Source organism: Lepisma saccharinum, chromosome 2 (genome assembly GCF_977018435.1).
Source record: "Lepisma saccharinum chromosome 2, izLepSacc3.1, whole genome shotgun sequence".
NCBI classification, from domain to species: domain Eukaryota; kingdom Metazoa; phylum Arthropoda; class Insecta; order Zygentoma; family Lepismatidae; genus Lepisma; species Lepisma saccharinum.
In genome coordinates this window covers 209026529-209046849 of record NC_139230.1, presented here as the reverse complement: position 1 = coordinate 209046849, position 20321 = coordinate 209026529, and the positions used below count along the sequence as shown (strand labels likewise).

The window sequence follows — 20321 nt, the reverse complement described above, 5'->3', positions numbered from 1 at the left end:
ACAATTTTGCCGAGTGGTGTACACAAACAGGAATGGTCCTGAATGTAGATAAATGCAAGATTGTATCTTTTAGTAAAAGTCTCTTACGACTATAGTATAGACAATAAAATAGTTCAACATACAAACAATGCCATAGATTTAGGCGTTACATTTACTTCTGAGTTAACATTTAATTGTCATTATCAAGCAATCATAAAAAGAAGTCTGAAGCTTCTAGGTTTTATCAGGAGAAACTTTCTGCATAATTTTTCAGTCTCAAAGGTAAATAGGATATACATCTCACCAATTCGCCCGATGTTAGAATATTGCAGTTCAATCTGGAATCCTCAACATAAGACTTGGGAGGATGCAGTGGAAAAGGTACAAATGCAAATGGTCAAGATTTAAAAGCGATATTGAATATCATAATAGAAATTATGTAACTTTATGTAGCAATTTTGGTATGAATACCTTGAAAGACCGAAGAGTTTTTAATGATCTAATGTTTTTACGTAAATTAGTAAGACAACATTGGCTATGTTCTGAGCTGTTAGAGAGAATAAACTTTCATGTAACACCTGTTAGAGCGAGGAACAGAACACCTTTCTACACGCCATTCTCAAGGTTAAACATACACAAAAACTCGCCAATAATAAGAGTTCAGGAATCATTTACAGGAATTGTTTAATGAATTATCCTTAGTGCATGATTTGGATATACTTTCTGATTCATGTTATGCTATCAGGTGCAAAATTTTGTAAAACATTATATTTTATCGGATTTGTCTGTAAAAGAGTTTTAACTTTTACATGTCACACTATCATAAATCTTAACATCATTTTATGTATTAACATTAATAACATTTGTGTATTTTGTTAAAATTATATTTGTGTACATTATGTTCAGCATAAATGGGACTTCGGTCCTGTGATGGACTAATAATGAAATTAAATGAAGAAAACTCAAAACAAGCTGTTGACAACTTCTGCACCAGCATACATAAAAATACATCACTTAAAAACACATAGGATCTAAGAGAAAAAAATAATGAAAATAGTCATGGACAATTTGCACAGTAATACTAATGGATCCCACTGTACATCTTGCTGAACAGACTGACTGCAACTTACATACTTAATATGTCCTCTGCCATGTCGGTCATGATGACAGACACTTGATTGATTGATTTGTTTTATTTTACTTTGCTTCTTGTGCCACTTTTGGCTAATTTCTGAAGATTGGGAGAGTGATGATATGATGAATGGACAGTCACAATCATCCATGTCCAGGCCAGGATTCGAACCCGGGATCCCTGGCATCATATCACAATATGTTAACTACTCCACCATGGCCGATGAACTACACTGGTGCACACCAATCATGCTGTGTTGGTCATTATGACCAAATCATGTGGCTTGTTGGACTTTGTTATTCTAGTGTGCCGTCGGTCACGAGTATAACAATGATGCGCATACGACATGACCGACAAGGTGTGTTGAGTGCAAATAAAAGTGTTTTGGCTGTTTTACGAGGGCTATTCAGAAATCAACTTCCGATTAGTTTGTAAAAAGCAATCCATAACCGCAGCGATATGGCACATGAGCAGCAGCCAACAGTAATGTGTAATCACACTCCACATGCAACTGCAGTCCATTTGTTCCAACAATGCATAAATAGTAATTGATGAACATGGCCGCTCGTATTACTGCTCCCGCCAGTTGTAAGATTCCTTCAAGCAGAAGGAGTCAATGCAGCCAACATTCATCGTTGATTGTGTCCTGGAAATTTGAGGAAATTCCTTGGAGAGTTGTGAAATTGTGAAACTGCAACTTGCTCGCACAATCTCTTCAATTTGTCGAACGACTTCATCAGTCACAATTCAAGGTCTTCCTTTGACCTCTCTCATTATGCACATCTGCATGCTCAGCCTTAAATTTTCTGCAAGAGTCTCTCACAGCGGTATCACTCATAACACCATTGCCATAAACACGACACAATCAACAATGAATTTTAGCTTCATTGACATTTTCTGCTTGAAGGAACCTGTTACCACAACTGGCGGAAGCAGTAACACGAGCATCTATGTTTGTTAGATCCTATTCGTGCACTATTGGAGCAAATGGACTGTGGTAGTGTGTGGAGTGTGATTATACATTACTGTTGGCTACTGCACATGCACCATGCTGTTGCAGTTATGTATTGCTTTTTATGAGCTAACCGGAAGTTGATTTCTGAATAGCCCTCGTATTTATTACAGAAAAAAAAATGAAATTTGCAAAATAAAGTCCAATAACCAGTTTGATGCAGCAGGAAGGAATTAGTAAAACCACCCTGGCAGGGAATGTGTTAATGCTGATCGTTACCTTTTTGAAAGGATAGATCTCCTTCTTCTTGACCGGGAAAATTTGCCGTTGCAACAAACAAAACTTCATTGGCTCTTAATTCAGGAACATCCACAGCCACAATATTATTTGCTGGAACATTGCCGCAATGTCCAGCACAAGATACATAGTACCAGTATTTGTCTACTTTCTTCAAGACCTAGAAAAAAAGTACAAATTTTATAGTATTATCACAATCACTTACTCTTCTGCATCTAATTGTTTACAACACTTAAAACATGGCTTGGTAATGTACGGTAAAAGTGGCAGCAAAGATAGATAAATTGTCCATCACAATGTTTTTGCACTTTGTTTCATGCACATGTAAAGTTTAAGGATGCAAAAAATATACCAAAAAGTTGAGGACAACAATAGTTGCAGTGTAAGAACAAATCCATTTGTTAATCTGGCAGGATGCATGTTCTCCACTAGGATGCGCACTAGGTAAATTTTACTAACAAGCAAAATTGCTTCGTAAATCAATATTATAATTTTTTAAAGCATGTAAATTATAGCATTTTGTAGGTTTGTCACGTATTACTCACAAATCCAGAATATAAAAAAGGAAAGTTAAAAACTGTACTTACGTATGCGAGTATGATTTTGAGAAAATAGAGAAAGGCCGTATTAATAAGATTAGAAGAGAGATCAAAAAAGGGATAGAGACAAGCATTACATTGGGCACAAGCGAAAAGAAAATCCTTATTAAGGAAACTAAAGATGGCAACATACCAATTGCTTTCGGAATACCTAAGACACACAAACAAGGTATACCACTTAGGCCTATTATACCAACCTACGAACATTCGAGATATGGGCTAGCAAAAATGCTGGTAAAAAGAATAAGGAAGATAAATGAGAACACCCAATATAGCGTTAGAAATGCTGTAGAAGTTAAAGAAAAGCTGGAAATTGATGACGAGGATACAATAAGTAGTTTTGATGTTATTAACTTATACCCAAGTGTACCGAGAGGGCAGGCGGGAGATTGTTTACTAAGGTGGCTGTTAGAAAAAGGAATAGACATCCTAACTGCTTGGGAGTATGTACGATGGTATAACCTTGTAACGGAATATAACTTTTTCTACATCAATGACAATATTTATAGACAAAAAGAAGGCTTGGCGATGGGAAACCCCATTTCTGGTATAGTAGCGAGCATTTTTATGCACTTCATTGAGAAGGCAGCTTTGGAAAAAACGAGAATGGGTATCAAATATTATGGGAGATACGTTGATGATATCTTGATTATAGGAAAGGGGGTAGCACTGAACAAGGTATTTGAAGAATTGGAAAAACAAGACGAAAGAATAAATTTCACTAGGGAAAACTTAAGCAATGGAAAAATCAATTTTCTGGATCTTAGTATTTTGAAAGAAGGGAATAGGATTAGAACAGGAGTACATCATAAACCCCTATCGGGGAACTTATATATTAACAAGGAATCAGCGCACCCCGAAAAAACAAAGAAAAACGTATTCCTAAACTTTTTTATTAGGGCCGGTAGACTATGCAATAATGGAAAAGAAAAAGACAACGAAATTCGGTGGATAAGAAAAACAGGATTAAAAAACGCATATACAAATACAGAATAAGATCGCGGGGAGAGCACAGAAAATTATTAGGAAAGAAACCAAAAAAGAGAAGGGGATCAAAAAGAAAGTGAAAAAATCGAAAATAGGAAGGTAAAGTACGTTGGCATCCCTTACCATCAATTTGTATCGGAAAAAATCGGAAAAATAACGAGAGATTTCGGGATCATCTGCGGGATGAAAGCCTCAAAGAATGTAGAAAAATACTTTACCGATTATAAGAAAGGAAAGGCAACTAGGAAAATACCGGAAAAACAGAAGGGGGTTTATCGAATAGAATGTCAATGCGGGAAGGAGTACATAGGACAGATGGGTCGAAATATGGTAAAAGATGGAGTGAACATGAAAAGGATATAAGGGAAAAAGTTCCCAAAATGGGTCTCTCAGAACACATTTTGGAAAGTGGGCATAGAATCGCAAAAAAAAGAGTTAATTAGAAAAGAGGGGAGGAAGTTAGGAAGAAACGTGTATGAAACAGCGAATATGTGTAGGGGGGAAGAATAATCTTAATAGGGACAAAGGAAATTTGGAAGAAGGGTGGATCAATTTCCTCAAAAAATGGGACAAAGCCTGGAAGATTGAACCCAATATCGGTTCCACGTCACTCCAGAAGTTATACAAGCTGCACGGGAAGAACGTGAATTTACGTTGGATTTGTGACTTAAGGGGAAATGAGAAAATAAAGGGGAGGGGGGAAACATCCGTGGAGAACTGACCTTCGTGTGGATTAGGATGCACAGTTAGGTAGGAATGGCCGAACCTGCAAGTTGTATAGTGATTCATGCAGGTTTTTTTTAGATTTTTAACTTTTTTACCTGTGAATAGGTCTATTGTGCAAGTTTTTTTAGTGAACGACGAGCTTTTTACGTACCTCTAAAGCAAAAACATAATATTTTAAATGTATCCAAACCAACCCTTATCCACAATCCTCATATTACATTTCGATGCAGTACTATGCTAAGTACCTAGTTTTTTTATACGAACCTGAAGAAGGAGATAGTCAATCTCCGAAACGTCGTTCTACAGTAGTAACAACATACTCACATACGTAAGTACAGTTTTTAACTTTCCTTTTTTATATGTAAATTATAATATATTCAGATTAATTTTATTAGTTTTGAACATGTTGTTGGCAAGATGAGCGAGCATGCTCTGCCAGGATGCACGTTGGGTAAATTTTACTGAAAGCAAAATTAATTCCAGAGTTCAAACTATAATTGGGTAACAGTTCCGAATGTTTAATGATTTCTTTTGCAAGTTAATATGGTCATTATGAAGTGCTTTAGAATACTGGAAATGATTGTGGAAATAAGATTAAAGCTTGGAGAAACTAATTAGTATAGTTAAACACTTTGGTAAGTATTGTTTACTGGAGAAATTATGATTTGAAATGTACGTGAGCAGCATTCTTGGTTTCTAATCGACTTGCTCACTAGTCTTTGCAGATTTTCATGTGAGAAGCCCATACCTACCTATAATAAAATTGAAGTTTTAATAATGTGCGAGTACTAATCTAATAAACAGATATCAGAGAAAAACAATTCTAACACAGGTTCCACTGCTAAAAGTTCCAACTGAAAGAAAAAATAATCCTGTTTGTTGTTTCATGATCAAGACCAGATATTAAGTGATCAGGTATTTAAAGCAATTAGGGGCATTATTTTAACATGTTTACTGCCACGTGAGTTGTATTGAACTCACACTAGTTTTAAATCCGGTGCCTCATGAAGCGTATTTAACTCACATGACTATTTACCTTGGGAGCCTCATGGTGTACAGGCAAGTCACGCCACAATTCTATAACATACATGTTACGTGAAGATTGGCCCCATGAACAAAAATTTGCAGACCGTTCATGAAAATCTTATTTAGTGATGCTGTTATTGTTACAATTAATACAAACAATTTTAAAAGAATGGATCAAATGAATAGATGTACATTAATTTATTTTACATTTATTTTTGCCTTTAAATTTCACTTAAATCTGACAAGTACACAAAAAAACATTTTCACTCATGAACTGTTTTCAAGATTTTCCGATTGTGTGTTTGACCTTGAATTATTGCTGGCCAGCTCCTCGAATGATATCAATACAATAGTATATGGCAGTCATGTTGCAAATAATAAAATATTCAATGCTCAGATAAAACAATAATAATGGTCAGAAAAAACAATAATAATATTCAGAAAAAAAAATGGTATCAATTACATCTCCGAACAACACCTCTCACTCGTTTATTTCATCATTTTTTACTTTCGTACTTACAGATTGTGCATTGTGGAACATTGTGTAGTGTGTCATTTTGCTTTTCTCACGAAAATATAATGTCCATAAAAGTAATTATTGTCCGTCCTATTTTCGCTTCTGTAACACACAGTATGGCGAGCACAGCACCGTGGATCAGTGGGTGTACAGTGTTTCCAACCTTCTTAACCGAAAAATGCCCCACACATCATTGACGGATAACCAAAAATACCATTCACGGATAGCCCCACGAACCATTTCTGGCAAGGTTAGGTTAGGTTCAGATAGGCAAATTTTGGGTATATTTCATTTTTTTCATCTTCTTGCAAAACAACAGCATGGTTGGAAACACTGACAGGAGGTTACGTCATCAAATGTGCGCAACATCTGGCTCTCGTAGAGGAAGGAAAGAACAGCAATGGCAAATGTGCATCGGAGAGATATTTTTCATGAAAAACACATGAATTCCTGCTCAAGCACATTCAACGACGAAAGAAAATACCTCCAGGAACTATCTAAATGCTAGAAAAACTGATTTCAGTAAGTACTTTCTTGTGTAAAAATGAAGAAATCCGTTGTTCGGAGATGCAATTGTTACCAAAAAAACAATGCTAAAAAACAATAAATACGCTGTGAGGTTAACGTAACTCACAGTGTAACAATTGATTCTAGCACCGTGTGAGTTGCACATGACTCACGCACATAAAATAATTAAAAATAACAATTTTCCATCAAATCACGAAGAAACATATTGATTTCAATGTTATTATTACATTCTCGTAATAATGCATCATGGCCCCAAGGAAATTTTTTTTTAATATTGTGGTAGTCAACAAGTTAATGCTCAGAGACCTGAATCTGACCCACCTAACCTAACAACAAAATAATTTAGGCACATTTTATTAATGCTAAGAGCCCTAAACCTGGCCCAGCTAACCTAGCAATGAAAATATTTAGCATAGAAATACCTCTTTGCACCCTACGCACATGAAGTAGATGGCAGTAAACAAATAGCTGTTAGCGAAAACAAAGAATAAAATAGGAGTATAAAGAAGGAAAAAATCTTTATCAAGGAAATGCACAGTAAAGTTATCACCGAGACACTGAAGTGTGTGTTAACAGACATAATTGAAGGGTTCAGGTGTAAAACAAGACATTTAGGTAATTTTTGAGTCCCAAAGTTAAAGTGTGCCATGCTTGAATTTTCAAGTTAAATTGCCATGTCATACAATATGCATTGGACTCAATGAAGACCTCTAAAATTGGTAAAAACAACACAAAAACAATTTATCTACAGTTTAGTTTCTAACAACATTTTTTTCATAATGAACTCGAAAATGACCAAAATAACACTTACCATATTTTATAACAGAGCTCTTCTATTAGAAATCAAACTGTGTAAAAAATGCCTGTGCACCATAATAAATTCAGAAAAAATCAATTGGAACTTGGGCCAATAATTGTTTTAAAGCAATCAATACCTCTGTTCATTAAACTACTTATATTTATTTTGAATATTGTATTGCATGACGATACTTATAGAAAAAGAACATATTCAAATACTGAACTGAAATGTTTGAGCACATATGTGAGTGAAATTTACCCAGGCAGTTCTGTAGTCCTGTGAGCAGAACTAACAAAGTTCATTCAAGGTCTCAACAGTCGAAAGAGTTCATCAGAAGAGTACTGAAAAGGATGGCCTCAAGCCCTAATTGCAAATGATCAAAAATATATTTCAAAATAGCCTAGGTAATTTTTACCCATACACATGTCCTTATGAGTTAAAAATATGCAAGTACAATAAATAATAATAATAATAATCCATTGCGCAACAGCCCATGAAGGGCCTAGGCATACCTACCGACTGCCGGTCTCCCTCCCACACTTTCCTTCGTCACCTCTAAGCGTGGAGATCTTCAACCAGTATTGGAATAGTCGGGGGGTCAGCCCGACGTATCCCCAGCCGTTATAGTAGGTCTTCTCGACCGGATTACGCTCACTCACTCGGAGCTTCCCAATTTCCTCACGATGGTGGGTTGCCACCGGCCCTATACGTAGACCGAATAAATTCCGACCAGAGCCAGATTCGAACCTACGCCGTCCTGCAGCGAACGATCTCAAGATGAGTGAATGCCTTAACCCGCTCGACTATGGAGGAGGACAAGTACAATAAAAGAGAAAGAAAATACCGAGATGTACAGTAGTGATGTCAAAATCTGCAGGAATTAAATTAGGTCATAATCAGGCATCTTAAATAAAAGGATAGTAATATTCAGTTCACTGTCTTTCTTATTGATAATTCAATTTTCTAGCAACTGTCTGGATGAGTTGTGACATATTTTGAATGGTTTATGAAGGTTTTCCATTGTCTTTAGCTTACAGAGAAGTGTTATTGTGAAATAAAGTACAAATGTTACCTTAGCATGTTACCTTACCATGAAACAAATTAGCCCGAAGGCTTCACACAAGTGAACATAGGATAGGGCTACCATATTTTGAATTGCTAAAAAGAGGACATTTTCTTCGAAAGCCACACACACACCATTAATTTATTCACAAACACGAAAACATTACATAAATAACACAATTTATCACCATTTATAAAATATTATTCTCCATGATATTATACTGGAATACAGGAAATAATGATTTTATCAAGCTTGATGTGCAGTCCATCACTTTATAACTGTTGTGATGCTTAACAGTATGAAACGCGAAAGAACCTTCTGCAGCACTTACTTTATCTTCATGTTCACTGCCATTCGTGAAAAACAGTCAGTTTTGTAGATGAAGCTTCACTTCTGACAGCTCTTTTATGCTTTTTGCACGCCACGTGTGCTTGCAAGTCCCGCCCTCCTTTGTTTGCCACAGACACATATGTACCGGGTTTACAAACCACTCGCAACACGTCTAAAACATTAATACTTTTCTTGTAACTCATTAGTAAACTTGCACTTTCTTTTAGGCATATTAGTAGCTTACACCGTGTTCGCAATCTCTAACTTCCACTTCGAGACACGAACAAACGAATGACGCGGAAATCACATCGACCGGAACTTGAAACTGTAACAACAAACGACTAACGCTTAGTGTATCATCCAGTACTGCCAACATCAGACGTTTAATGATTCGAAAAGTTGTAACTTCGTGATCTCTGACCTATGATGATTGGATAAAAGTAAAAACCTGGATATTTTAACAGAAAGTAAAAACCCACCTGGACGCAAATTTCAGGGTCCGAAAAGAGGATGTGTCCAGGAAAACCAGGACGTATGGTAGCCCTAACATAGCACCCAACATGAAATTCCACAACGGCAGCTATAATTTTACATTGTTAGGTTAGGTGTCTTAGGTTTGGAGGTGATAGCAATTTCTGACATGTTATTTTGCTATTTTAGTGCATACAAACTGTTTTTACTAATAAAAGCAGAAAAAGTACTACAGAATATCAGGTATTTACTTATGTGCACCATACATTGGGATCAAATATCTCCGTTATTTGAATTTTCGGTACTTATGCTATATCGCCCGAACACCTCTCACTTGTTTATTTCATTAATTTTAGCATTGATACTTACCTATTCTGCATTGTGGAAGATTCTTTAAGGTGAAGTTATGCCTTTTTCCATAAAATAGTGTCAACTTTTCATATTATGAGTCATTATTTGTTTTCCTTGTTCCACTTGGGTAACAGACAATATGGCGTGCACTCGTCATGGATCATCGCACATCGTGCATGTGTTTTGTCGATTTGGAGTGGGTATGCAGTGTTTCAACCTTCTTAACCGAAAAATATTTGTGTTCATCAGCCCCATGAACCATTGACGGATAGGCCCAAAAACAATTGAGGGATGGATAGCCCAAAAACCATTCACGATAGCCCCACAAACCATTTCCAGCAAGGTTAGGTAAGCATAGTTAAAAAAAAAGCACGTTTGGAAACACTGGCGACACCCCGTGACTTTCGACACTCGTGCCATCTGCAGGTACATAATGGAAACAACGGCATAATGTTGTCGCTTTACAGAAAACGCAAGTTCCTTACATAAAAAGTGATTATTTCTTGTTCTGCAGCATTATATGGTGAAGTTTTCAGTTTCCACGAAAGAAAATACCCCGAAGAACTTCAACAATGCTACAGAAACTGATTTCAGTAAGTAGTTTCTCCTGTAAATTTGAAGAAATCCGTTCGGGCGATATCGCATATTTACCAAATTTTCTGCACACTGGAACCAATTTCATATTTGTAAAACATCAAAATCAACAGAAGGAATGGAGTGGGTTAACGGCCTCATTGAGTTAATGATGTTGCCAGTGTTTTCTATTAAATTATGATCAAAACTAAGCAAGTTTAATACCTGTACAATATCTCCTCTATTGATACAAATTTCACCATCAGAGGTGGTCATAAAGTCATGTATGACTTTCGCTATGGATCCCTCTTCCATGGTTATAGTAGCTACCTGCAAGAGAGAAGCAACGCCTATAAAGAAATTGAAGTTTTAACAATGTGTATGTATTAATGTAATGAACAGATATCACAGAAAAAACTACTAACACAGGTTGCACTGCTGAAAGTTTGAAATGAAAAAAATTGCTGTTTGTTATAATTAGATCTCGGATTTTTAGGTCCCTAAAATAGGCTCCAAAAACCATTAGAAAAAAAAATGGTTCCAAATTCCTGAAAAATATCAATTACGTACAATCGCTAAAAACAAAATTTCAAAAGAACCGTCACAAATTTTAACAAATCAAGTTTTCATTTGTATACATCATTATCAAAATTATCCACAAATTATTGTAACACTATACTTGTGCTGTTAGTGAAAGTCACTTGTTGATATGAAGAATGAATTACATATGTATAATTTTCTGTACAAACATTTTTTTCTTATTATTCACTGCAAAACTCTGACTTTTGTCTGTGAGGATCACCTTATATGCGAAAATAATCTTTCAGAAACATAGTCAGTGGTGCAAAATTTAATGCTGAAACATTACTTTGCCAGGCGTGAATGCCACAAAGCACTGAACTGACGCGAAAGTGAGCATCACCACTTGGATCAAAAGTTTGCACTTTGGACATTTGCTCTGTTTAGAGTTTTGAAAAAATATGGAATTGAAGCAGGGTTGGCATTTTGCCCAGATTTTTTCGAAAAATTATTTTTTTTTAGATAAAACCCAATTAAACCTGGGCAAAACTGGGTATTATTGGTTTTTTCAGGCTATGTTTAAAAATATATATTTTAATTATCAAATACATTTTTCCCCTGGTAGTAGTGTATCTTAACATTCAATTTGTATTGCTTTATAGCCTGTCCCTACTATCTCTTGAGCAATGAATGAAAACTATCTCTTGAGCAATGAATGAAAACTATCTCTGGAGCAAACAAACAAAAACAAGTCTCTGCGCAAGTAGTGATGCGAGATGGCTCCACCAAAGAACACGTGAAAGGGAACTGGATTACATGCAGGGGAGAGGGAACGACTGTAGTTACCAGCCTTTGCAGCAGTGTGTACTGCTTTGCTCTGCCCACTCTATTTCTTCCTTGTGTTGACATTTTCTGTTCCAAAATATTTGTCCAACATATTGATTCTACTACTCTTCCTTGAAGGTGTAATAGGTAATGCTGTATCAGTTTTCAGGGTTGCATTCCCTGAGGAGGCACATACTTTGGTGTATCCAACAATCAGGCTACCAGGCAGGGGGGGGGGGGGGGGAGGTAGAAAATATGTTATAACTAGGGCTGAGTCGATACCGATGCCAATGTATAGGTTGGAATTCATCTACCAATACTTTTACGGCTTCTTGGTCTTTCACGGGGCCCGCAAAAGTGCTTTCGCAGAGTCTAGTTATCCTGGTAATTATACAAAATTCAAACTATTTATTTTGCCCAGAAAACTAAATTTTGTGATTACACAATATCTAAGTTAATATTTTGATGTAATTCTTCAATATTCTAAAGCAAATTTCTATGTAAATTGATGCATATAATTGGAAAGAATATTTACACACCAATTTTGGTCAGTATTTTAAACAAATTTTAATTGTTGCGATTTTCAAGTATCAGTATTGGTAGGAATCGGCAAGAGTACCGACATCAGTATCGGCTCAGCCCTAATTATAACCAAGGCTTTTTTTTTTCCTGCAGTCAACAACGGTACTCCATATTGGCACCTTTTAGGTGAGGACTAATAACATTTTATTTTAACAAGTGAAATGCCTATGATGCCAGAGGACAAATTTCAGCCTGAGCATGGGTATTCTTTGTGTGTCCCTTCATCAATTTCATCATATCATCACTCATTCTCATCTTCGCGATTAGTCAAATGTGGCACAACAGAGAAGTAAAATAAACCAAATCAAACAATAATAAATGGATTTGTGTGTGTGTATATACTTGGATGCATCATCCATTATGAACAAACACAATTTTGAGTAATTGTTATGATGAACACTTTAACAAGCAACACAGTAACATAACAAGGTACTACTTTACTATACCGGAGACACCTATCAATGATTTATTTCATAATTTTTTATATTGATAACGTACTATTCTGCATTGCAGAACATTTCTTTAAGTGAAATAATGGATTTCTAATGAAAATAATGTCTATTTCTTACATACGATAGCCCCACGAACCATCACAGGGACGAGGTATGCCTACTAGGTTAGGTTAGGCCTGTTAGGTTAGGTTCCATTAGCACTCCATTCGTTCAATTTAGCATATACAGACAACATCGGAATTACAAATTCCATGGCATCTTCCACACCCGGCAACAACTTCAAGACATATCCTCAACACATCATGTTGTAGCAGCAGCAATAGGGCGTATTGTGCTCTCGTGCAGAAAGCAAATGGCGGCAGCAGCAATACCACGTCGGAAATATATTTTCGTACAAAACCACATGCATTTGCATTAAAATGGATCAAAACTACATTCCCGAACATCAACAACCCTACAGAAAATGATTTGCGTAAGTACTTTCTCCTGTAAATTTGAAGAAATCCGTCTCCGGTATAGTAAAGTGTTACCCATAACAAATCAACTTAAATAATGCCGTAACCATTCTTCCCAGAAAAACAGCAATCACTATAACTTTTTTAAGTGAGACTTTTAATTTTATAATCAGGTTTGTTAGTTTCTTCCCCCTGACACGATATTCAAATTTAAGCATGTTAAAGTATATGCTTTTCAAGATGCAGTACATTTTTAGTTTTTGAAACAATTTATTTTGTATATGCAGTGTTGTGCTGTGTTGGAGTGAATAATGGTACAGCTACAAACACACTTTCTATCTCATTTATTTCATGTGCCATAGACCATTAAATAATCCAAAAATACAGTGTATTTCCCTGCCGAATCTTCCGTGAAGCAGCAACTAACATGCCGGGTAAAGGGAGGGTATCTGCTGGCATTTAGACCCACAGCTGTATGCTGACCTTGGTAGGCACAGTACGTGTCAGTGCTTCAGTATCCAGATGGCTGGTGTACAGTTTGCATGTGTTTGTGAAGTGTTAAGGTGTTAACAAGTGTTTGAGATTGTTTTGTTTAAGTTTACTATTACTGGTGCTTTTCTTCGGCCTAATAATGCCACGCACAATTTAAAACAATGCATTTTTATGTACAAGTCTTACATCATTACAAATTCTTGTAGGGAAGTTAGAAGGTGTTTGGCAGCAGAATCCCCAGATGTCCCTCTTCCACACAGAGACAATGTTCGAGAACTTATGAACAAATTTAGGGAAACACGGTCTGTTCTTGATAAGAATCGGTGAAGGGTGAAACAGTGTATGCTTACTGTGGAGAAAATAGACGACGTTGGAGCACGATAGGTACACACTTTTCAAAAAATCCCTCCGGTGCCTTGCATAAGAAACAGACATTTGCATATTGTCTGCATGGTGACCTACCAAGCTTTTAAGCCTGAAACGATACATTAGAAGAATTGAAATAAAATATCAGGAGAGTAATTGAAGTAATTTCAGAAGAGGAACTGATACGTGTTAGTGAAAATTTCCTTAAAAAATGCCGTAAATTTTTGGAAGCTGGAGGACATCATTTCCAACATGGGTAACAGTTTCATATGGGCAAATCATTTTTACAGAAAAAACTACTTACGGAAATGTGCTTCTATAAGATTTCCAAAGTTCGTCGAGGTATTTTCTATCATCGTGGAATATATTTGACCCGGAACTCATGTATTTTTCAAGAGAAATATCTCACCGATGCACAATTGCCATTGCTTTTATTCGCTTCCCCTAAGTGAAAGGGAAGCTGTGTATGTTTGATGACATTATCTCCCGCCAGTGTTTACAACCCTTTCTTTTTTTTTTTAACTATGCTTGCCTAGCCTAACCCAACCTAACTTTCCGGAAAGGTTCGTGGGGCAATCCGTCAGCTACCCGTACATAATGTACAATTTGCACACATGACGAACACGGTAGTAGGTATTTTTCGGTTAAGAAGGTTGGAAACACTGCATACCCACAACAGTAGTCAAGCCGTGCCCACCATATTGTATTTTACGCAAGCGAAAAAAGGATGAAAAAAATTACTCAATGTGAAAAATTATAATTCTTTTTCCTGAAAAAAGCAATAGGCAACCTTGAAGAATCTTTCGCAATGCAGAACAGGTAAGTATGAATGTTAAAAATGACTAAATAAATGAGTAGAAGGTGTTTTGCCCATATGAAAATGGTACTCCAACATGTAACAAGGTACGTGCTCATTTTAATTTTAACTGTCCATGTAATTGTACGAGTGTCTTAGCATATTTCATTACATATCTAGTGGTTCCAGTTACGCGGATGGTGCATCTAGTCTTCCGGCAGACACGATCTCGCTGCCCAATGTAACGGCTGCCGCTCTGTGAAAGACTGAACTGTGAAACACTGTACTATGCAACACAATATTTTCAATCTGCTTCAATACAATTATTTCACAGTTAATCACAATTGCATTTTCCCATTATTTTTCTGGATGTTTCAAGCATCCATGTATTAACAAGCCAAGTTACAATTTTGCCACATTCACATATAATTGTCTGGAATCTAACACAGCATATGAAAAATCCATTTTTTATTTACAATCTTGAAATGCCTTGAACAAATGCAAATGCAAAAAAAATCATTCCCAAGGTGTATCTAGTTGTGATTCATTTCAGCTAAACATCTCTAAATTTTCTGCAGTTATCATGGTCTCAAAATTGGCGACTTCTCCCCACCCTTCCTAAAACACACACTATATTACAGAGTTTTATTAAAAGCTTAAAACTCAAGTGATGCCGTAACAATGCTGAGACTTGTTTTCTTAATCAATGAAAATGTAACTAACCTAGTCAAATATGAGCATAATTTAAAGCTCTTGGACGACATGTTAAACCGGTCTGCTGTCTACTATCTTTAAACATGAAGACCAATTTTCTACAAATAGAATGTGAGACCAATCCTTCAAGTTATCTTGCAACTATAAAAATTGTGGTAAAAATCTGATATTCCCCGGACACCTATAACTTCTTCGTTTTGTCAAGTTTGACATTTGAACTTTCCTATATGCCTCGAAGAACATTCTTTAAGGTGTATTCACGTTTTTCGTCCCAGAATCGGTGGGTAATTTAAACTAAAAAATTATTTCTGTTTGAAATTATTGAGTCCAAATTTCCCTCCAATTCCGGGCTCCGCCCCTGGGGTAACTGACCTACCCCCCCCCCCCCCAACCACTAACGTGGCCCCGTCTCCGCTCCATCTATAGAGTCCCTGTTAAAGGCATGTTAGAGTCACCTGCCCCCAAATGAACCCCAAACTTTTAAAGTTGAAGAAATCCGTTACATCACACAAAACACCTTCCAGATGTAAGACAATGCTACAGGAACTTATTACTGTAAGTAGTTTCTTCTGTAAAAATGAATAAATCTGTCCGGGGAATATCAGATTAGTACCAAAATTGCAACTCAAAAGCTTTCCATTTATGGTGGTTATCATAAATACAACGTTTGTGATTTTACCACCACTCCTCTCCTACGCTATGAAATATTATTATAAAAGTTTTACTGCAAAATTAAATCTCTAGATTGACTCAGTTTCATTCCTTATACTCTGAAAATGTATTCTAGACAGTTTTGAACAAAAAGAGGTGTAGAACATAGCATAGAGCCTGCAACATGGGGAAAATCAGTTTTTCATCCACCAAACACAATGTCCACTTGTACTCACTGCAGTTTTCTAGCTGCAGAAATAATATTTTTACCTAAATTATTGTACATTTACTGCATCTATCATAACCACTAAACAGATGACATCCCTCTGCCCATCCATGCTCCTCGTAAATCATGCACATAATGATTCTGCAAGTTTCATGCACAAAGCTCAAAACTATAGCCTATTCAAAGGATTGAAAATGTCAAAAATGATCAAAATATGAAAATATACATAGATACATCCTTAAAAAAAATGGTACCTATATCATCTCGGGACAACACCTCTCACTCGTTTATTTAGTTATTTTTGACACTCGTACTTACCTATTGTGCATTGCAAAACGTTCTTTAAGGTGTGATTTTGCTTTTCTCATGAAAGTAACTTCAATTTCTGACATTTAACAGTTCCTTTTTTCGCTTCTGTAACACACAATATGGCAAGCACAGCTTGACTAGCATTGTGGAATTCAGTGTTTCCAACCTTCTTAACTGGAAAATGCCCCACAAACCATTCCTACATAGCCCCAAATACCATTCACGCATAGTCTCAGAAACCATTCACGGTAAGGTTAGGCAAACATAGTTAAAATTTGGGGTCGCAGTATTATCAGGAATGTATATTTCGTTTTTTCATCTTCTTGCAAAACAACAGGGTGGTTGGAAACACTGACAGGAGGTTATGTCATCAAATGTGCACAAGATCTGCTTCACGTAGAGGAAGAACAGCAATTGTGCGTCGGAGAAATATTTTTCGTGAAAAACATGAATTCTCGGTCAAACAGATTCAACGATGAAAGAAAATACCTCCACGAACTTTCAGAATGCTAGAGAAATTGATTTCGGTAAAACTTCGGTATGGTCTCAACACCTCTCACTCATTTATTTAGTCATTTTTAACATTCGTACTTACCTATTCTGCATTGCAAAAGATTCTGCAAGGTGTTATTTTGCTTTTTTAACAAAAATAATTTCAATTTGTGACATGAGGAGTAATTATTGTTCTTCCTTTTTTGGGCTTCCGTAAGACACAATATGGTGAGACAGCTTGACTAGCGTGGTAGATCATCAGTGGGTATGCAGTGTTTCCAACCTTGTCAACCGAAAAATCCCCACAAACCATTCACGGATAGCCCCAATTCATGAATAGCCTCACGAACCATGCACTGATAGCCCCAATTGATGAATAGCCCTATGAACCATGTACGGATAGCCCCACAAACTGAAGAATCCCCACGAACCATGCATGCATAGCCCAACAAACCATTCACGGATAGCCCCCACAAACCATGCACGGCAAGGTTAGGTTAGGTTCGGTTAGGCAAACAGTTAAAATTGTCACCTTCTTGCAAAAAAAATGGCGTGGTTGGAAACACTGACAGGGAGTTACGTCATCAAACGTTCACAACATTTGGTTCACGTAGTGCAAGCAAATGAAAGCAACAGCAATTGTACATCGGAGAGATATTTCTATTGAAAAATACATGATTTCCGGGTGAAATAGATTCCACAATGAAAGAAAAAACCTCCACAAACTTCTAAATGCTACAGAAACTCATTTCTGTAAATAGTTTCTTGTGTAAAAATGAAGAAATCCGTTGGAACCATACTGAAGTTTTACCCTCATTTCAGTAAGTACTTTCGGTAACAGTTCGGTATATCGGAAACACATTTCTTCATTTTTACAGGAGAAACTACTTACGGAAATGAGTTTCCGCAAGCTTTCCAACGTTCGTCGAGGTATTTTCTTTCATCGTAGAATATGTTTGATCTGGAAATCATGTATTTTTCAAGAGAAATATCTCACCAACGCACAATTGCCATTGCTTTAGCTTCATGAACTGCATGTTGTGTATGTTTGATGACATAAGCCCCTGTCAGTGTTTCCAACCCTTTTCCTTTTCACTATACTTGCCTTGCCTAACCTTATCGGAAATGGTTCGTGGGGCTTAGGAAAAGGACGTAAAGTAGTGTCTTTACCAACCTAAGTTACACATTATGGAAATTTCTGGTAACTATTTTTTTTAGAGAAACAGAACTTAACTGCCTAACCTAACAAGCAACACAAACAGTATTACGAGAGAATGTGTATTTTTTACAAAAGAAATCCCTACCAAGTGACTAATCGTGAGATCTGGTGAAAATAACACAAAAGGTAGATTAACGTAGGCACTCTGAAAAATAAAATGACAAAACCAAAGGATAAGAAAAGCATGTATCAACTGCATATTCCTGCTTCTTTCTAGGACCACACAACACAGGACACTACTTAAAATAATCATCATTGAAGCTTCAGTTTGCACTGCTGCATGTAATGAAATTGAAATCATTTTGTTCAGCATATGTATTGAAAAATCAGTCTTTCCGAAACAAAATTTCTTGAAACTGATATCAGTGTATTCAATTCGCCAGATATCCTGCTCGAACACTGATAAATATTTATGTAAATTAAGATTAATCATCAGAAAATGCAGTGTTACACGAACACTATCCACGTACATAAGTAGACGAGTAATCAAGTACAAACAATTACAACTGCATGTGAAAATAACGTCAATCGGCGACAAGAATAGATCTCAAGTCATTTGAAATTAATAGACAATGTCTATGTAAATAGTAACGTACAAATCTCAGGCATTATAGACTGACTATTATCTCTTGAGAACGTGCAATCATATTTCTTGGCCACAGGCCACTAAGCAGTGGGCACTCATCAATTTATATATGCAGACTTCTGATAAATTATTTTCTTCCGGCAAACGAACCAGTTGAAATTTTTCTACAGACAATAAATTTGCAAGAAAGCTTTAAAACTGAGGATACAATCTTGTGAAAAATGAAAACATCTATCATAAATAATAATTTATGATTAACATTTACACATTACGCTACTAACAAACTAGACTAGTTTCCAAAAAATGGACTACTGTAAAAGAAACATGCATCCACTTGTGCACCATCGTACATGTAAAGCAGAAGCCTTCAATAATATAACATTCACCTTCTGTGACAAATAATATTATCCAATATATTTGCGCTGGAAAAAACCAAAGGGGAATCCTCTTCAATCATGGCTAAACTGTTATCGCAAGGTGATAGACGGGACTGCGTCATGTTTCAGTCCTGCGCACAACTTTAGCAAATAGTTACATTTTTTAAGAAAAAAAAAGTTCGATGACAAACCTTTATGCGTTTCTCTTCACCACTTTACACATTTATCTTAAAGCATTCCACATAACATAACACCACTTCACTCATTAATTTTCATGACGTTTATTTACAATCACTTCTCCTCCCAGTTTTTTAATTTCCGCTAACCATCCCACAACGCTTGCCACAACCCATTTCCCCTGTCTTGGAGCACCTCCCTTATCGCACAACGCGAGAGCAACCTTGCGTTCTGACGTCAAATGAGGGAGGCCTACGTTGTTAGGTTTCAAAGTGCAAATGTATTATTTATGCAAAGAGAACTAAAACTAACAAGCCTAAGCTACTAAGGAATTTAGCCTAATAATGACAACAATCCACGGTGGCGTCAGAACGCAAGGTTGTTTGCCTCATCGGATATTGCACCATGGTGCAAGGTGTAAACTTTTTTATGTACATTTTAGAATATATACATAATATTTATATATTATATTAAGGGAAAATTCAGCTCAAAAATTGTGATTGAACGGTTATCCCCCCCCCCCTGTGGACACCATTAAGTGAGTGGAAAGTAAAGAATGCTGGTTGTAGAACTTTTCAAAATTATTTGCAGGGTAAACATCTGTCGATTTTTTTAACGATGAAAAAATGAGTTATGTAAAGTATGCAAGCTAAAGTTTATAAAAAATATCAAGTGTTTCATCAAAGAGGACCCTTGTTTATTTTCTTCTGTCTTTTCCAACTGGAAACATACTTTAAGAAAATTCAGTTCCCA

At 36.3% G+C, this 20321-nt stretch overlaps 1 protein-coding gene across 2 annotated transcripts in view; it reads right to left on the bottom strand.

Moving 5' to 3' along the window:
- LOC145984286 (dynamin-binding protein-like) overlaps positions 1-19738 on the bottom strand; it is a 95374-nt gene extending 75636 nt beyond the window's left edge. The window contains exons 1-3 of one of the 2 annotated variants that reach the window (XM_083117925.1): positions 19401-19738; positions 10556-10660; positions 2343-2520 (exon numbers count right to left, since the gene is read on the bottom strand). In XM_083117925.1, the coding sequence (XP_082974051.1) occupies positions 2343-2520; positions 10556-10645 (268 nt within the window). In that variant the 5' untranslated portion in view covers positions 10646-10660; positions 19401-19738. The remainder of the gene's footprint in view (positions 1-2342; positions 2521-10555; positions 10661-19400) is intronic. The other variant, XM_083117926.1, reaches the window with a different exon arrangement.
- Positions 19739-20321: the final 583 nt, after the last annotated feature.